The sequence below is a fragment of the Astatotilapia calliptera genome, chromosome 4 (assembly GCF_964374335.1).
Source record: "Astatotilapia calliptera chromosome 4, fAstCal68.1, whole genome shotgun sequence".
Classification (NCBI taxonomy): Eukaryota; Metazoa; Chordata; class Actinopteri; order Cichliformes; family Cichlidae; genus Astatotilapia; species Astatotilapia calliptera.
Genome location: NC_137425.1, coordinates 36,435,561 through 36,455,828, shown reverse-complemented (window position 1 = coordinate 36,455,828; position 20,268 = coordinate 36,435,561). Strand labels below are relative to the sequence as shown.

The 20,268-nt window shown below is 41.8% G+C and overlaps 1 protein-coding gene across 1 annotated transcript in view; it reads left to right on the top strand.

Moving 5' to 3' along the window:
* Positions 1–12,596, top strand: part of kcnc3a (potassium voltage-gated channel, Shaw-related subfamily, member 3a) — a 41,707-nt gene extending 29,111 nt beyond the window's left edge. The window contains exons 3-5 of the mRNA XM_080300708.1: positions 7,960–8,821; positions 11,873–12,085; positions 12,550–12,596. Coding sequence (XP_080156834.1) covers positions 7,960–8,821; positions 11,873–12,085; positions 12,550–12,596 — 1,122 coding nt within the window. The remainder of the gene's footprint in view (positions 1–7,959; positions 8,822–11,872; positions 12,086–12,549) is intronic.
* The last annotated feature ends 7,672 nt before the right edge of the window (positions 12,597–20,268 follow it).

The following is a 20,268-nucleotide window of genomic DNA, read 5'->3' as shown; positions in this document are numbered from 1 at the left end:
AATTTTGGACCAGCTGCAGACGAGAGAGAAGATGCTGACTAACTCCACAATATAGTGCATTACAGAAATCTAAACGACATGAAATAAAAGCATGGATTACTGTTTCAAGATGACTGTCTAATTTAAAATCACTGTCCATCTTAAAACCCAGGTTTGTAACAACAGATTTAAAATACTCTGCCAGGGGTCCCAAATCAATAGCGGAGGGTTCACAAGGTCCGCTAGGACCAAACAGAATGACCTCAGTTTTGCTGGAATTGCATCTTAGAAAGTTTAGGGACATCCAAGATTTAATGTCTTCTAGAGATGCTAAAAGTGGCTTAATAGAGAAGGTATCGTTCTGCTTCAGAGGCAGATAGATCTGACAGTCGTCAGCATAGCAGTGGAAGGATATTCCATGCCTTCTGAGGATGGTTCCCAGGGGCTGTAAATATAATGAAAAAAGCAGAGGCCCTAAAATTGAGCCCTGCGGGACCCCAGACTGAAAAGTGGCAGAGGAAGACTCATACCCTAAAAAGTTAACACTAAAAGTTCTGTCACAAAGATAAGACCTAAACCATTTCAAAGCAGTACCACGAATGCCTGCAAGATGGTGCAAGCGAGACAGTAAAATGTTGTGATCTACAGTGTCAAAGGCAGCTGTTAGGTCAAGAACATCATGATTGCCAGAGTCACAGGAAAGGAGGATATCATTAAAAACCTTTAAGAGTGCTGACTCCGTGCTATGCAAGTTTTTAAAACCTGATTGGAAGACCTCCAGGACACCATTCTCATTTAAAAAATCCATCAATTGGCAATGTACAATTTTCTCTAAGATTTTAGACATAAAAGACAACTTGGAGATAGGTCTGTAGTTAGCCAACACAGTGTGGTCCAGGGCAGGTTTCTTAAGCAAGGGTTGTACTACCGCATGCTTAAAATTAGCAGGGACTACACCAGATATTAAACTGCTGTTTATAACACTAAGAACAGCCTGGCCTATGCTAGGAAAAATCTCCTTAAAAAATTGTGGTGGGACAGGATCATTTGGGGAACCAGAGGGCCTCAGGTGGCCGACCACATCCTCTAAATAAGAAAGAGTCACAGGCTCAAACTGGTTAAAAACAGCAGAGCAAGGGATCGAGACAGAGGGGTCAGACTCAGGGGAAGAAATGAGAGCCCGCGTGGTTGCAACCTTCTCAATGAAAAAACACATAAAATCATTAGTTTATGAGAGGCCTCCAAGCAGCCACTTTGTGGAGCATTTAAGACTAAGTCAGTAGAGTTAAATAACACGTGGATTGTGACTGTTGGAGGAAATGATCTTAGAGAAGTATTTTCTTTTAGCCTCTTTGACCGTATCCTGATAGAGGCGCCAGCAGTCCTTTAGGATTTGCAGAGACACCTGCAGTTTGTCCCTCTTCCATCTGCGTTCAGCTCTACGACACTCCCTCCTCACAGTCCGAGTGGCGTCATTAAACCAAGGATCGGTTTTAGCCTTGGGCTGCCTGGTTATTAATGGTGCCACAGAGTCCAGAATGGTTAGGCAAGAAGATTGAAACCAGGAGCTGAGGTCCTCTGTGTCCAAGGGAGTACGATCGGCAGGGATAGACAGCTGGTTAAAAGCAGAGGAGAACTGGGCAGCAGTGGAAGGGTTAATAATCCGACAGCGGTGAACAGGAGCGCCGGTTTGAGCTGTAGTGCGTGAAAACACAACATCAAATAATACAGCCATATGGAAAGCAGTGTCAGTCACTTCCACGTTAGACACAGGTAGACTGTGTGACAAGACCAGGTCTAGTGTGTGTCCGTGTTCATGTGTGGGACCAGGTACGGGCTGGACCAGATTAAAAGAGTCAATGAGGCTTAAAAACTCCTTCACCAGAGGTTTATCAGGACAGCAGACATGGATATTAAAATCTCCCACAATAAGAACATGATCATAGTTGGGCATAATCCCAGCTAGAAATTCTGAAAAGTCATTAATGAAATTCTTATTGTATTTAGGGGGACGATAAATAACAGCAAAGAGCACAGAGTTAGAACTTCAAAACACGTGAGCTCAGAACTGGAAGACGAGGGCTGTAAAACACACTGTTTACATTTAAAATCCTTTTTAAAAACAACCGCCGTACCTCCTCCTCTCCCTGATGTCCTTGGTGTGTTAAAATAGGAACAACCCGCTGGTAAGAGTTCAGATAAAGTACTGGACTCACCAGTGTTAAGCCAAGTCTCCGTGACACACATGAAGTCTAGTTTCCAGGAGGTGAATAACTCATTCAGAATAAAAGATTTGTTCACCAGCGATCTGGCATTTACCAGCCCAATCCTGACAGGAGCCGGGGATGAGGTAAAAGCCCAGCGGCACAGGGAGTCCGACACAGCGGCCTCAGATTGCGGACGTTCGCCCGGCGCACGTTGAGCCGAGGGGGACAGGGGTCACGGAGGAGCGGCGCATCATCCTGGCAGACCACGGGGATGAGGCAGGAACCCACGGGGTCCAGGAAACGTCGGTGCACAAAAACTCCAGGAAATAATCTCTGTATTCCTTTGACGGTAGTGGGATGGTGTGCTAAAGAGATCTTGAGTTTAACCAGCCGACCACTGCGCCTACCCCGACGTCTTCGCCGGGGAGGTAGCATGACTGCACGGCATGGGCAAGTTGGGATATGTGACAGCAACGGACACCATGAATTCTGACCTCCGTTAGAAAATGGAGCTGTATTTTGTCCAGAACTTCGGAGGTTCCGAAGCGATTGGCGATCGTACACCAGTAATGACCCGATTTCTTGAGTGACACACGACAGGAGCAATATAAAAACAAACAAAACTGACAGCGACAGACGAACAGCCACGTACACCGGCGCCATCTTTGAAGCATCAGCATCTTTATTTGGAATAAAAGGCGTGTTTGTTGTTGTTCTGCACATCAAAAGCAGTGAGGGACACTCCCTGTAGCCCCAAGTTCGGTTCTTTTAAATGAGAAAAAATGTCCGACTGGTATGTTAGCTGGCCGAGTCACAGAAAGTCTTCAAAAACATCGAATAAAGGGAAGTTTTTGCCCTGTAAGAACATCTGCACATCTCTGTCCTATTTAAAAAGACTTGAACGGATCATCCCCTTGAAAGCCATCTTACTTCTGTATGGACCAAAAGGTCCTCTGAGCTGCGCTTTGATCTTCATATCCATTTTTGCAATATCTGTAGTCTTATTGAGCTGAATAGGAAAATAACAAATGCGCTTAATGTTCTCAGTCGGTATGTTCTTAAGTTCATTTGGTCTGACTGCTGTTTGCAGCAACAGTAAGTTGTTGCAAAGAGGCATCAAGTTAATCTGTTAGGCAGCCTGCAGTACATGATGTCTGTTAACTCTGGCTGGTGGCAGACACAGCTGTTTCCCAGTGACGTGTGGCGTACCAGCTTTAGCTGTGTGGAGAAAGACACAATATGAAGCTCATTGTGCTTTGGCATTGGGTGTAGCATATATCTATATGGCTGACTTTGCTGGTTTGCCTTTCAGCACTGTGTGCTCGGTCGTAGGACGTGATGGTTTCATGCATTTATTACTAAGAATAATAATTCAACCCAAGAAAAGAAAAGAATATTCTAAGAATCTTCATCAATGCACATCATCCTCTGTCCCCTTCCAGAAGAATCCAAACCTGATGTAACTCACCGTTGTGTGCCGTTTGCTGGCATCAGGTATGACTGCTAAGTCGTCACCGTCACTGGTGCTGGTAGCTTCTGCTTACCATCCCAGCTTAGTTTGTCAACCCTTTTACCTTACACCTGGTAAGCTTGTAATCTCATGGCTGATTTAAGTTTTTGTCCTTCTTTATCAAGAAGAACAAAAACATAGTTCAAACTCAATTTCAGTGATCTTGTGGTTAAGAATTAAATATATGTAGGAGACTTCCTGCGTACCACAGTTTGAGAGATCTTGCCACCAGGCGTTTCAGTCCAGTCCAGAGAGCATATATGGGTAATGTTCACGCCTTCATCTCGTTGTCCAATAAGAACTTTGAGTTTTGATGAATGCTCAAAGTTTTCAGTTTTTCTGCTGAAACAATGCTGTCCTCTGGATTTGATGGGCTACATACTTATTTATTATACAGGCTGTACAGTACATAACATCAAACTTTACATGTTTTATGTAACTGAAATGTTCAATTATGTGGGCTACAGAAAATAACAGTAATAGACTATATTTATCTGAAATGTGTAAACTTAATGCATTGAGATGATTTTAACCACATGTAACACCTGCGTATGTGCCAGTGTGATAATGATCTAATCACTGAATGAAGTCTGAACTAGTTCAAGCAGTCAGCTCATAACATGGCTCCCTCTCTTCACATCATATGACTAACACACACACTCTTGGATTCTATTTAAAGGACAGCTTCCCCTCTCTCTCGCTCTAACATGTTAGTGCCATTGCTCCTCTTCATCACCGTTTACTACTAAGAAGTGTGAGCAGTGGTCTCCTCTCAATAAAGCCCAAAATGGCTCCCGATGGTCCTGAAACCCCTTAAAAAGCTGAAGCAGATATTTATACTATTATAGCAGTATCTGAAAATGCATGAAGTTACACACTGGCATGTTGCTCAGTACTAATTTGTGGGATCCATCCCTTTAAGGAGATCCAGAGACTGGACCCACACCATATGAGGAAAATGCCCTGAATGGATTCAGCCTCTAGTCATCACACTAGTACCTGCTATCAAACACACAGAAATCTACTGTTCATTTGTGATTATATCAACTGTATATGTGCAGTCGTACTATATATGTAATAATATTACATCTTAATAATAAAAGATGAGGAACAGAGGTATTGACTGCATTTTATTGTGTAACAGTATATACATTTGTGATTTGTCATGAAGTGTGGAATGAGAGGCATGAACATGCAGCACTTAGACACCAGCAGGTGAAGCTGAAAACAAACCTTTAGTTCGGATGCAGAAGATCCACAGAGGGAAAAATTAAACAGCAAAATCCAAACTTTGTGAAGAACAGGGAGCACATGAGAGGATGTTAAAGAATGACCTGAAATAGAACAAAGGAAGCAAAATTAAATGCAAGACACAGAAGACTAGCAAAAAGTAAGGATAATAATAAACACCGAAGGTCCACATGAAGGGAACACTGGGTCTATCATCCAGACTACATTAACTGCAGTACTTTTCATATCTATCCCTTTAAAGTCTTACATTGTAACACAGAAAATAGAAACTGATGCTGACAGTAAACAAGACATTTCAACATGCTGCAAGTTTTTAAGTGAGACTTGGAACCTGTTAGTTTCAAGTCTCCCCTTTCCAACAGCTTTAAAATGAATCCGCTGATAGAAGGAACAACAGGTGACACCTGAATGGATCAATCTATTGAGTGCTGAACGCTAACTATTATGTGCAGGTAGCTGAAAAGCTAAACGGCTAGCATCACCTCAGCCCTTACCTTTGCTAGAAACTCTATTCTTGTCTTAATATCAAGAGAGGGACGTTTCAAAATTTTAATAATGCCTGGAAGACTAGTCATGAAGATTTAGTGCCAAGGTGGAATATAGACAGTTTTTTTTATATTAGTAAGCTATTACCAGTTAGCTTGAGTATACTGGCCGATACTGGCCTTGCAGATGCAGCGTATCCAGTTGTGCTGCAGACTGTGACTGTTCGTTTTTCCTGCCTCAAAGTTATTATTGATGTTTTTACAACAATGTTAGAATTTCCCGGTCTCCACAGTACCTACCTGAATGTAAACACTAGATGCTTTTTTAAGGTCCATTTGCTGTCCTTCGGACGAAGCTATAAATGGTCCATTTTACTCTGCTGAATTTTCTCTTGTGCTGGCTGTTTAACAAAAGTCTTCACCTTCTTATTCCACACAGTACCCTTGTAAAATTGCCCATAATCCACAATTTTTATTTATACTTTAATTTGTTTGCATCATTTTACACTCTGCACATCAAATTTTAGAGCTATATTTGCTGCATAAACCTAGAATTAAACAGTTTTATCTTTTAAATAAAATTATGTTAAATTTGCGGCTGCATTTTTACATATGTTTTGTGTGTAAAAATAAATACATTTTGTGTAGGAAAATATAGAAATAATGATTATTATTCATGTTATTTTACAAAAAGACATTTTAGTTTACAGACTATTTATTTTGTAATTTTATTGAGTTTTGATGTATTAACAGGAAAATTCTGTAACAGTGTTAAATTATGAAATTACAATTCTTTTACAGTGTGTGACATATGAGCTTGATTAAAGTAATGTGTGTGCTCATTTACATTTTGTAAAGCCACGGGTCAAATAACGGATTAAACACTGTTGTTTTCAGCAAAAAGCACTATAACTGCTTCATCTGAACTGGCCACTAAATCAGATTAAAACTCTAAGAAATCAGACGGTGAGTGTCAGTAATACCAGGTGAACGATAGGTAACAAGAAAAAACGAAGCTCTTTGGGTTCTCAGGTTAGGGTGAAGTAAAACTCTGTCTGGATCTTTGCTTGATTAAAAAGCTGGTGTAAAAAACTGCTTCCACTCTGCAGCTGCTGCTTCAAGGCAGAGAAAAATCAATATGTTGATCTGTTATTAAATCATTTACTAAGAAAGAGACCTAATGTTTCAAAATCCACATTTAATCATTTCACCCTTTGTTGCAGCTGATGATGCTACGTTGTTCTTTCTTTATTTTTATGCTATGATGTTTTGTTTATCTTGTTTTGGTTTGATGAGAGTAGAGAAGCTTCTGAGAGGCGTGTAAGACTAAAACTCTGCTTCCTGCTCTCAGCTCTACGGGGTTTTTCAAGAAAGTTTCCCAATCATCTATAAAGCCCACTTTGGCACCACTCAGGCCACCAGCAATTTAAAAATAACGTGCAGCTATATATTCCTGGTCTGAATGGGAGAGGGCCAGGGAAAGCTACAGCATCTGACATTATTTTGGCAAGATACACAACGATGCAACATTTTGCTGAATCTATGTTTATTTTTAGCCAGCGGTTTTAGGGTACCACCAGTGTCACATGTTCTGGCCCTTGGAAGATAATCAGCAATGCTTGCTGCAGTCTTTAGCTTAATGTTTACCAGAACAATCTGCAGGAGGGACAGATGAAGAAGACATGCTGCTTGTGATTTGGCTAACATTTGTATAACCATGTGGCAGCAACTGCCTTAAGCAGATATCTGTAGCTGAGGAGTTACAACAAGTGATCTACCGATTGGAAAATCGATCCCTGGCTGCCCCAGTGTCCAGTCTCCATGCCTAAGTGTCTTTGGGCAAGATGTGTTCACTGAAGTATGATTGTGTGTAAATGTTAGACATGAAGTGTGTAGAAAATAGCTTTTGGGTGAACGAGTGAGTGTGGCACATTGTGTAAAGTACTTTGAGCACAATGTAAGACAGTGTTCATCAGTCTGTCACAAAAGAGCGCCCTACTGCCCATACAGGCAAAATGTAAACAAAAGAAACGATGACAAAGATGTCATCAATACTGACCGCGATATATCATCTGAAACCCCAACAGTGATTTGGAGTGTTTCACCTGCATTTGGATTTTGCTAGCGTGTTCATTTTCACTAATTACCAATTTTTTAAAATTACTTTTAGATTGTTGGCAATATGCATGTGTGCTCACACTCGTCAGTTTTGGTTTTGCTTTTTTTTCTAACCCTTAGCCGTAAAAAGCCAGTGGGGTATTATTACTGAAGTCAATAGGATAACTTGAGCACAAGGCGACGGAGGATTATTGAAAGTTCAGAGGTCCCATTTTCTGAAAATGGTGTGAATACGATACCGAGAAGGAAGCCATCCAGGATTTATACCACAGGTGCATCTGCTAAGAGATGTCACACAGAAATGTTGTTCTTGGGTCAACAACCACTTGTCAGAAGTCAGACATGTGTCTGTTGTAATGAATAAATAATAAGATCAACTAAAATTCTCTTCTTCTTTTCTTCTCTGCAGATTGTGTATGAGGTGGTCACAGACAGCTGGCTCACATATGTCGAGGGCGTCTGCGTCATCTGGTTCACCATTGAAGTCATGGCACGCGTTATCTTCTGTCCTGACAAGGCAGAGTTCTTCCGCAGTGCCCTGAACATAATAGACTTTGTGGCAATTGTGCCCTTTTACCTGGAGGTGGCGCTGAGTGGCCTATCCTCCAAAACAGCCAAAGACGTTCTGAGCTTCCTGCGTGTTGTGCGCTTTGTCCGTATCCTACGTATATTCAAGCTGACCCGCCACTTTGTTGGTTTACGTGTGCTGGGCCACACTCTGCGTGCCAGCACTAATGAATTCCTGCTGCTCATAATCTTCCTGGCACTAGGTGTCCTCATCTTTGCTACCATGATCTACTATGCTGAACGTATCGGTGCTGACCCAGATGATCCAACAGCTGCAGCCCACACCAACTTTAAGAACATCCCCATCGGCTTCTGGTGGGCTGTGGTGACCATGACCACGTTGGGATATGGGGATATGTATCCTGAAACATGGTCAGGAATGCTCGTGGGTGCCCTCTGCGCCTTGGCTGGGGTGCTGACAATTGCCATGCCAGTGCCTGTCATCGTCAATAACTTTGGCATGTACTACTCCCTGGCCATGGCTAAGCAGAAACTCCCCAAGAAGAGGAACAAGCACATCCCCAGGGCGCCACAGCCAGGCAGCCCAAACTATTGCAAGCCAGATGCCCTGGCAATGGCGACAGCATCTCCTCACAGGTTGATGGGAAATGTGCTCGGGCCTGGCATGGTGGGATCTGGCAGCATGATGGGTACTGGAGACTGCCCATTAGCACAGGAGGAGATCATTGAGATCAACAGGGCAGGTGAGTAACTGGACAGAGGTGAGCCAAGTCTCTTATGGAGTTTGAAGGGATGTGAGGGGGAAAGTTTCTTTAGGTGAAGCTGCTTTAAAGATGATGGATTCTTCCAAACAAAGAGGGAATTATTGTCCCCCTATGAAAGATGAAGTGTTGTTAAACAGAGCAAGCTTTTTTAAGGTGTTTTTTAAACATAGTTTTATTTTAGCTGCTTACATTGAACAATATCACTTGACAAAAAACACAAACTACCAGGGTCAGCATTATTATTGATAGTAATAATCAGCCTGTTGTTATTACTCTTCTTTGCAAATCTTCCAAGCTCCTTCAGATTCGATGGTCCTGGGGGACGTTAGTCTTCGGTTCAGTAACATTCACGTTTGTCTTCCGTACTTATTCATCAGGAGCGATGTATGACAAAGTGATGACCGAGGCACAGTTTTACAGCTTGAGGTTTTCCTTTAAAATTCTGTCCTTTCTTCATGATTCCTTCCACCTTAACGAGAGTTCCACAATCACTGAGCCGTCCCCAGAGCATAATATTCCATAATACTCCCACCGCCATGTTTCACTGTGGGGTCGATGTGTTGCACACTCTTATTTCTCCAAACGTAAGCAGCACTTAGATGAGCTCTAGTTTCATCTCATCTGATTACAAGATTACAATTCCCAGCTTCCAACTTCTGTCGGGCTTGTTCTGTACGACATGAGGGTTAGGGTTATCCCCTAACCTTTTTAATTTGTGCAAATTGGAAGATAACTCTCAGTTTTTGCGCATTTTGAGCACGACAAACCTATCGCACATCATTACACATCAGTGTGCTGTCAATAAAACTAATAATAATAATATTGACCCTGGTGAAAAAGGTTAGAGTTAGGAAGTTTCAGCTATTAGGAAATTCTTAAGTCTCGAAGGGCAAGTTTGAATCTGGGCCGTTTCTCACAGACTGATTCTCATTACTACTGGTAATCTGCAGGTGGCACTGATTTTTATTATTGTACAATCTACTGTACAATATGAAGCGCCTTGAGGCGACTGCTGTTGTGATTTGGCGCTATATAAATAAATTTAATTTAAATTGAATTTAACTCATAAATTGCATTGTGTAACTATAGCAACATTACAAACACATCCACGATTGTGATGTTGTGCAACTGCAAAGGAAACCAGTGATGTCCTCACTTTGATTTCTTTTCTGTCCATTACTCAGTTATTTTGTGAAAGTGCACTGTTGACCTGACGATGACATCTATTGTGGCTGTTAGAATATCTTTAACAAATTGATGTGACAGAGCATACAGACAGGTCCTGAGGCTGTCTGTATGCTCTGTCACAACATGTTGCCACAGAGTTGAAGAGCTTCAGACGCCACCTCACCACATAAAGGTGTTGGAGCTTATTTGTTGATAGTAGTGGGAGACCAAACAAGCTCAGCGTATTGACTCATTCTACTTAAAAATGCATTTGGAAATATGAATAACACACAAGTCACACTCTTAAAAAAATCAATTATAAAACAAAAAGGGAAAAGGGTGTTTTGAAAGATATTACAATAGAGAATGATGAGATTGATGAGATGACCAGTTGCTCAATATAATAAAAAGCATTTCACTTCATGTGATACTGTCTCTGCTTGTGTGCTGTGGTTAAAGTAAGCTGGAAGAATCCAGAACAGTTTTCCAGCTACTTCAGTCGTCATCCATCCTTCCTTTTCCACTTACCCAGCTCAAGGTCATGTAGTGCTCAAAGATTCTATAGGTTGAGAGGCAGAGTGTAGACACATAGCCAGTTTGTTGGCACCCTAATGCAGAGAGAGTCATTCACACCTATGGGCTGTAGACACACCAATTAACATAAGATCAGTAACTACATGGCAGAGCACCTGGAGAGAACCCTCACAGACATGAGGAGAACAGGACAACAATGTTAACCACCATAGTGCATATTTGGTTAATAAGCAATTAAAGCTGATTGATCATGTTTTGTGTGCTACATTGTGGCATTCTAGTGACACCATGGAGATGAGTAAAAAGAAAAGAAAGATGTAAGACAGGACACGTTCAGCACGTCATCTATGCCTATATATACATACATCTTTGTTTCAGGCATTGAGATATTCTAATTTTGTGTTATAAGTAAGTAACGTTTATTTGTTCAGGACTTTTCACAGACAGTCACAAAGGGCTGTACACAAAAAAGAGAAATAAATTAGAACATGAAGTGTCACAATAGAGAATAAAAAGGTACAAAGTAACAAAATAAAATGAACAGGTTAAAAATAAATAAATAACAATTCTATAAAATTCTCAACAGAAAGCCTGATTTAAAAAACAACAACAACCTACAATTGAATTCAATTCGTTTTTTAAAATGTATTCATACACTAAATCACAACAATAGTTGCCTCAAGGCAATTTATATTGTAAGGTAAAGACCCTACAATAATATAGGAAAAACCATCAGGTGACCACCAACGAGCAAGCACTTTGGCAACAGCGGGAAGAAAAAACTCCCGTTTAACAGGAAGAAGCCTCCAGCAGAGGGAGGGGCTAAACTACACCAAGATTTCAAATACTGGACTAAGCAGCTGAAGCAGAAGGAGACAGAGCTTGATTCACAGCACGTGACCCCCATAGAAGAGATAAGAAATGTTAAAAGATTAAATGTTTTGATTCATCCTGGCACACAGCTATAACAATCGTGGCTCAAGAGTTGGGAGTTCGCCTTGTAATCGGAAGGTTGCCGGTTCGAGCCCCGGCTTGGACAGTCTCGGTCGTTGTGTCCTTGGGCGAGACACTTCACCCGTTGCCTACTGGTGGTGGTCAGAGGGCCCGGTGGCGCCAGTGTCCGGCAGCCTCACCTCTGTCAGTGCGCCCCAGGGTGGCTGTGGCTACAGTGTAGCTGCCATCACCAGTGTGTGAATGTGTGGATGACTGGATGTGTAAAGCGCTTTGGGGTCCTTAGGGACTAGAAAAGCGCTATATAAATGCAGGCCATTTACCATAATGGTCACTCCTATAATCTTTTAACTGCCTTCTCCTTCCCTTTTTTACCAGACTCCAAGCAGAACGGTGATGCAGCAGCTAACGCTGCGGCTCTGGCCAATGAGGACTGCCCTACCATCGACCAGGTCCTGGGAGATGAGCGTAGCCCGGCTACCGGTGGGCTAGGCTCCACCACCAGCCGTGAGCGCTACCCGCACGACCGGGCGTGCTTCCTGCTGAGCGCAGGGGAGTTCCAGCGCACAACAGACGGAAACGTTCGAAAAGGTAAGGGGGTGGAGGGGGATACTGAGGGGAAAAGATGCAGAGAGGGGAGGGGGGTACTTGAGTGACAGCAGTACATGATCCTGATTGATTAAAGCAACAATATGCATAGTGTGTGAAAATATCACGTTTGATCTCAGACTTACATACATATATACACACGTACACTGAGTTAACTACAACACTGAGAGAAGATTACTCCAACATAAGCAATAATAAAAAAGCCATGGTGTTGTCATTTAAAATAAAATGAGTTAAATCATCCTAAAGCACACAATTGATCACATTCCCATTCCATCCATTCTTTTTAATGCAAGCTTAGTTTTGCAGTCTCACTGCCTTGAGACTGTTCATAATCACAAACGCTGTCCGTGGCACATGTAACACATGACTCTCCTTTCTGCTTTCCAAGTATGTGATTGTAGAGGAAGTTCCCTAAATTTGTATGTCCTCCATCTGTACTGCAGAGGTCGCTGCGGCGCTAGTGTCTGGTGCCCTGAGATTGAGTGACTAGATTTACTGTGCTGAACCACAAAAGTAATCACTGATTCATTGAACTGAATTCAATGAATTGAAAAATCATTGTATTAATATTCTGCACTGAGGTGACTGAAGAGTCCCTTAGTAGTACTACACTGTCCTTCAGTGTATGCTTCACACTGTTTATGGCAGCTGATAGAGCTCTTTGTGTCAATCTCTTTTCACACAGCTAAACTGCTTCATTATGAAACACTACTCTTTTTGAGGGATTATAATGTCAACTGTAATTCTTTCTCCAGGTAGGTATTACACAGCAGATACTGGTGCTACTTTATGTTTTTATACTGTCAACAAATCCCATGAAAACTAAAATAACACTAGAAAATATGTTTTCCTGTCATGGACCTCTGCTGGCAGCATACGTCAGGGTTTCTGTCCGACTTTGATCAAACTGTCAAATACTTGTTTTCCAAATTGTAATTATGCCGTCTGTACTTATATACAGTGATCACAAGCAAGATATAATGTGACAGACTCTCAGAGAAAAGGGCTATTTCCCCCAGGTTGACCAATTTGGTGGTGGTGGGTGGCACTGGTAGATGTTATGTGCACCATGTCCTCCCTGCTGACTGATAGCAGAGTTGACTCAGAGTCATTTGGGATCATGTTGGGATATATTCCATAGTAGGAAATAGTCCCTTCAGACGTCTTTCCACTGCTAGATGTGCAGAGACAGCACACATAATGCTTATTCACAAGGTATGAATGCATCATTGGAATAACTGGGCTATCTATGCCCGAGGAGCTGGCAGGTTGAAAAACAGCTAATGTGGAGATTTGTGTGCTTACATGGTCCTCCAGCTAAAGGGCTCCAGACTAGTGTGGATACTCGTTTCCTTCTGGGCTTTGTTCACAGTAAGAAACATATCGAACGTCATGTATATTTAGATCATTTTTTGTAAGTGTGCTATTTTTCATATTTTATCTTGCTGAACAGATGGATCAAATACGTTTCAGTGTGTTCACCATATCACCCTGCTTCATTGTTCTGCTCTCTCTCTCACTGTCACTCTTATCTATTCACTGCATAGTTTATTTTTCTTACTTTGTTACACTGAAGTTCATTAACTGTTCATTCTTTGTTTCTTTCTCTCTTCCTCATACTCTCTTCTTTCCCATCTCCACTGTCTTGTCTGTTATTCATCCATCCGATGATTCTTACTTTGCCCCCTTCTGCTGCTGCTTATTGTCCGCCAACTGTGTCTGCTGATTGTCCTCATCCATTCATTTTCCTATTATATTCCTGTTCCCAACGTAACGTTTGCCAACATGACCTGCCACACAATTTTCCTTGACCTTCCTTTTTTTAAACTCTCTCACAATCGTCCTGTACCCCCCACACTGTATTTCCCTGATTCACACACACACACACACACACACACACACACACACACACACACACACACACACAATTAGCCACAAGCTGGAGGGGGCTCTGTTACAGCTCGGTAGGATTCCACCTTCTCCTGGATCAAACCACAGAGACACAGAGGTAACCCAGAGCACCCTTAATAACCTGAACTACTAAACTGCATAAGTGAACCAAAGATTACCTTTAAAGCTAATTAAACCACATTAGATCATTAAATATTGCAATAGATATCATTTGACTGAATATGGCTCAAATACAAATACAATTAGAAGAAAAACAATAGAGTTCACTACACCAGACTAACTATGCTAACATACTGTCACTGAAATGAACCCCTTGAGTCACCTTCAGTGCTGAGTCGTAACCTTATGATATCAGAAGTTGGGTTTTCTTCTTCTTCTTCTTAGAAACAACAACAACAAAAAGTAAGAATCATTCTGCTGCACATAAAATGATTCACAGCTTCCAATATTAAACTAGACTACATGTACTACATCAGAGTGCATATAATGTAGTGCACTTAATGCAGTACATTAGAGCTCTGGTCATTAGGTTAGATTAGGCTCAAAATCAGAATCAGAATACTTCATCAGTCGGGGAGAAAATTATGTGGTCACAGTTGATCCAAGACAGCAAGAACAGGAACTAACTAAACTCAATTCAATAATATTACAAAATATAGTAAAAAGAGTCTAATAAATACAAATAGATCTTATAAATATCCCAGTATATTAGACAAATGAAAAAGAAATATGTGACATTTTGCTGCCCTTCTTATCATATTGACTTGATGTTTAGGGTGTGTACTTGTGACTTTGATGGAGGGATCGTACAGCGAGCTAGCCAGTTTCCTGTGTAGTTAGTGGTGTATTTGGGTAATCTTAGTATCCCGTTGTACTGGTCTGTGACCTGTCATGGAGTAGGTGAGAGGTATTGTCCAGTATTCTCCTCATCTTGGACTTCTTCTCCTACACTACCTTTAGGGAGCTCCAACCTCACCATCTTACTGGCCTTGCACATCATTTTATTGAGTCTCTTGGCATCCATGACCCTCAACCTCCTGCCCCAACATGCAACTGCATAGAAGATAGCACTGGCCACAACGGACTCGACAATCCTGAGTGTTGTCCTACAGATGTTAAATCATCTCAGCTGTCTCAGAAAATACAGACGCCTCTGGCACTTCGTGTAGATTGCAGCTGGTTTTCTGGTCCTCTTAAAGTCCCCAATCAATTCCTTGGTCTCTGTCACATGGAGCTGCAGATGATTCTGCTCGCACCACGTAACAAAGGAGTCCACCACTACTGGGTACTCCATTTCATTCCCCCCACTGATGAATCCAACCAGAGCAGAGTCATCAGAAAATTTCTAAACATGGCAGGAAGGTCCATTAAGTGACTGATGTCTGTGGTGTAGAGGGTCAATAGGAAAGGAAAGAGGATGGATGCTTGTGGGGTAGCAGGTATATGATGGCATCCTCAGCTCTGAGGCAGGGCTGGTAAGCAAACTGAAGGGGTGCAGATGTGGCCTAACAGTCTTTCCAGGGTCTTCATGATGTGGGAAGTCAGTGCCATAGGCCTGTAATGCTGGGGGCCTCTGGGACGTGGCTTCTTTGGTACAGGAATGAGGCAGGACGTCTTCCACAGCAGCGGGAACCAACTCACGTTCAGCATGAACGTTTTAATAAAGACTCCACAAAACTGGGGGGTACGAGCCTTGAGGACATGGGGAACTCACCCCGTCTGGTCCTGCAGACCTGCCTGAGCGGAGTCTTCACATTTTACTCTGAACCTGGTCGAGACTGATAGTGACAGGTGGGGGAGGGGTTTCTGGTCTTTCTCGGGAGGCTATAGACCCTTTGACATAGGACGCTGCACACAGAGCACTGTGCTCTAAAGCCCATCTATTTCTATTGCTTGTGCTGTACAATGGTGGTTTCCCGTTGCACCACGCCAAGCACAAGCATGTCAGTGCAAGCATGCCAGCACTTGCCCTGGCATACAAATGCAATGCAAGCGCTTTCCTTTTTGCTAAAGCATATAGTTAGGGCTGGGTCAGGTGACCCTGACTCCTCCCTTAGTTATGCTGCAATAGTTGTAGGCTGCTGGGGGACTCCCATGATGCATTGGGTGTTTCTTCTTCACTCACTATGTATTAACAGACCTCTCTGCATTGAATCATACTTGTTATTAATCTCTGGCTCTCTTCCACAGCATGTCTTTATCCTAAGGCCCCCTCCTCGATTTAGAGATGGTCTTTCCCTTTTCGCGTAAAGCAGCGTTCCTCCATTTCCAGAATGTGGACATCCTCATCATTGAAAGAGTGTCCACTGGCCCGTAGGTCTAAATGGCCTGATGAATTAAGTCTTCTGTGTTGTCCACTTAGCCAGAGATTGTTTGGATTCCCCGATGGATGAATCATGGCGGTCGTTCTCTCTCCCCAACCGGTCGCAGCAGATTTAGATTTAGGTTAATTTAGATTTACCAGTTATTCTAACCACATTAGCTTCATGTCTTTGGACTGTGAGAGGAAGCTGGAGTACCTGGTCAGAAACCAAAAGAAACACAAGTAGCCATGTTAACGCCACTCAAAATTGATTCCAGCCTGGTTCCTGAAACTTATGGCCTGTTTCTACGCTGACTGATATGCTGCAGGGTCCTCCCTCCTTTTAAATTGCCTTTATTACTTTTAAATGAGATCAGTCACTCTGAGGGTAAACACTATCTCCAGAAGCTCTGTGGTGACAGAACAAGGTACATCTGCTTATTCTGTGCAGAATATTGTGACATTTCGTGACATCGAGCCTGAGTTGCCCATGTTAAACTGTGACCATTGTTGGTGTATTTCTTTAATCAGCAACCGGAGTTTAACAGCTGACAGAGTGAACAGGATATATAGAGGTAAAGTCTGATAAGATCAGTGATGTCGTAGGGAAATGTTGGCTCCTTATTTATGTTACAGAAACACAGAGCTTTGAGGTCAGGTGGATGGCGTGTTTTTGTTTTGTTTTTCTAATGAAAGTAGAGCCATTGTTCCCTGATGATAATATTGATACGAATATGCATTTGTACAAGATAGAGACCTTTTTTTCCCCCCGAGGTCCACAATCTTATCAGACCGCATGATACGCTGGCAAACAGAGATAACCATTTGTTGAAAATGACGAATCTGCTGATGCAACATCTGCAAGCTGGTCTCGCAGAAAGTGGACTATATAAAAGAATCTGAGCAGTTAATGTAAAACAGTGTCACCAGGGCGATCAGCTGATCCCTGGAGTAAATAAAGCATGAGGTGTGTAGCTGCTTCACCCCGATCCCATTCTTCACTGAAAATAACAGAAGGAAGAAAACTCTCTCAACCCACACGTATGAGACAGAGCTATTTAAAACAAACACTCTACAATAATAATAAAGAGAAGTAAGTAAGAAAAAAAACAGGAGCAACTGAAACAGGCACCTTGAGGTTCAGATAGAATAAAACTGAAAATAGTAGAATAGCTAACCTGGATTATGGCAGGTTAGACCCATGACATTAGAAAAAATTAACATATTACCATAGTAGATTTAAATAGATTAAAGTGGATTAAACAAAACAATTTATCGTATTTCATGAAACCTTTACAGTCAGTTCAGTTTTATTCCACACATATTAAAATCCCACTAATGTGAAGTACAATGCTGTGAAAAAGCCCCCGTACGGATTTTTAATAGACAAAGAAACTGGAATAAATGCACAGTTTTTAAATGATGATTGTATATCTTACAGCAGAAAAGCTATTCAAATGTATGTAATTCCCCCTTTGCAAATTATGTCATTAACTACATGTTTTTGGAAAGCTGAGCTCAGTTGAATTAGCCACATCAAATCTAAAGAAACAGCTGAGAAACAAAGTTATTGAAATCTATCAGACGGGAAAGGGTTGTGCTCTGGGACTCCAACAAACCAACAAAGACTCTAATAAACCATGGTGAGAGCCACTATCCACAATTGGAGAAAACTCGGAACAGTGGTGAACCTTCCCAGGAATAGCTAACCTACCAAAATTAGGGCAGAACTTGTAATTTGGCTTAAAAATTTTGGCATAAAAGTGAAAAATTAATGCAGCAAAATGTGTCAAATTAAGGACACATTACCTTTTGAGGTTGCTGTTGCTGCACCATCAACAGTAGTACCAGCTCCCATCCCAGGAGGGTGCTGTTGCTAGCACAAACCATCGACAGGTACAGGAGGAGGGACAGCATTCCCAACGAGCACGAGGAAGATACAGAGGAAGGTGAAATTATACAATATTGAAATTTGTTTGCAAAAAAAAGATACCAGAGTCAACATTAACATCAGATCACACGACATAAAACCTTGCAATACACACGCACACACACACACACACACACACACACACACACACACACACACACACACGCCCGTTCAGCTATCTTAGTGAAGACCTTCATTGACATAATGCTTTCCCTAGCCCCTTACCCTAACCCTAACCATTAAAGATGAATGCCTAACCATAACCTAATTGTAACTCTGACCCTGAAACCACATTTTGAGCCTCGAAAATGCCTTTAAATGCTTCAAATTTGTGAGGATTGGTTTGTGTGTCCTCACAAGTGACTGTTGGTTCTCACAAGTATAGTAGAATGCAGATTTCGGTCCTCACAAAGATAGCTAGACAGGAACACACACACTGTGTTTTTGTTACTGTAAAGCTTTTAAGTGTGATTCAGCATCACATAGTAAATATGTTGGGGCATATGCATGGTTTCTGTATGTGTTTGTGTGTTTTCGTATAAATTACACTGGAAATTCAATCTGTGTGTGTAAATAAATTATATGCACATGGAAAGAATGCACATATAATTTATACATATTACAAATATGTGATTTAATATATTTTCACTGCTAACTATTATCAGCTGTGTTTATCAAGCCATTATTGGCCCACTACATCTCGTTACAGCTAATTACAGCCAGGATAGCTCCCCCAGAATCTGGGGAGCTATCCTGCATTGCCTCTTGACACAAATTACTTGCCTTTCCTTACACAAAAAATGTACGTAATTACATTTCTTCCATCCATCCTTCCATTTTCTGCCGCTTACATGGGTTTAAGTCTCAGGGGCAGATGTCTAAGGAGAGACGCCCAGACCTCCCTCTCCCCAGTCACCTCTTCCTCTTTTTTGATCTTTAATCTGACCCCCTTCTTAATGACCAAGCTCTCCTCTCTATAAAGGCCCCAGTATTCCCTCTGCAATGTCCGCTTTGCTTGTTTCACTTGTATTTACATCCACCATTAAGGTGCAGAAAGCTGCAGTGTTCTTCTGAACAACAGGTGTCACCACAATATCACTATGTAAGCGCTAATACAAGAGGAGAATAAATCAAAACAGAAGCCAAGACTTTGTCAAGTGTTTTTTTTGCTTAGTCTTAGTAAGGTTTCGGAAACTCTGCAGTTAATAAATTGTTCTAACTTCTCCCTCTGAATACAGTGGCTTGCAAAATTATTCGGCCCCCTTGAACTTTCCCACATTTTGTCACATTACAGCCACAAACATGAATCAATTTTATTGGAATTCCAGGTGAAAGACCAACACAAAGTGGTGCACACGTGAGAAGTGGAACGAAAATCATACATGATTCCAAACATTTTTTACAAATAAATAACTGCAAAGTGGGGTGTGCGTAATTATGCAGCCCCCTGAGTCAATACTTTGTAGAACCACCTTTTGCTGCAGTTCCAGCTGCCAGTCTTTTAGGGTCTGTCTCTACCAGCTTTGCACATCTACAGACTGAAATCTTTGCCCATTCTTCTTTGCAAAACAGCTCCAGCTCAGTCAGATTAGATGGGCAGCGTTTGTGAACAGCAGTTTTCAGATCCTCGTTCGGCCTGTGAGTTTAGGTGGACGGCCTTGCCTTGGTAGGTTTACAGTTGTGCCAGACTCCTTCCATTTCTGAATGATGGCTTGAACAGTGCTCTGTGGGATGTTCAAGGCTTGGGAAATCTTTTTGTAGCCTAAGCCTGCTTTAAATTTCTCAATAACTTTATCCCTGACCTGTCTGCTGTGTTCTTTGGACTTCATGGTGTTGTTGCTCCCAATATTCTCTTAGACAGAGCAGCTGTATTTGTACTGACATTAGATTACACACAGGTGACTCTATTTAGTCATTAGCACTCATCAGGCAACGTCTATGGGCAACTGACTGCACTCAGACCAAAGGGGGCTGAATAATTACACGCACCCCACTTTGCAGTTATTTGTAAAAAATGTT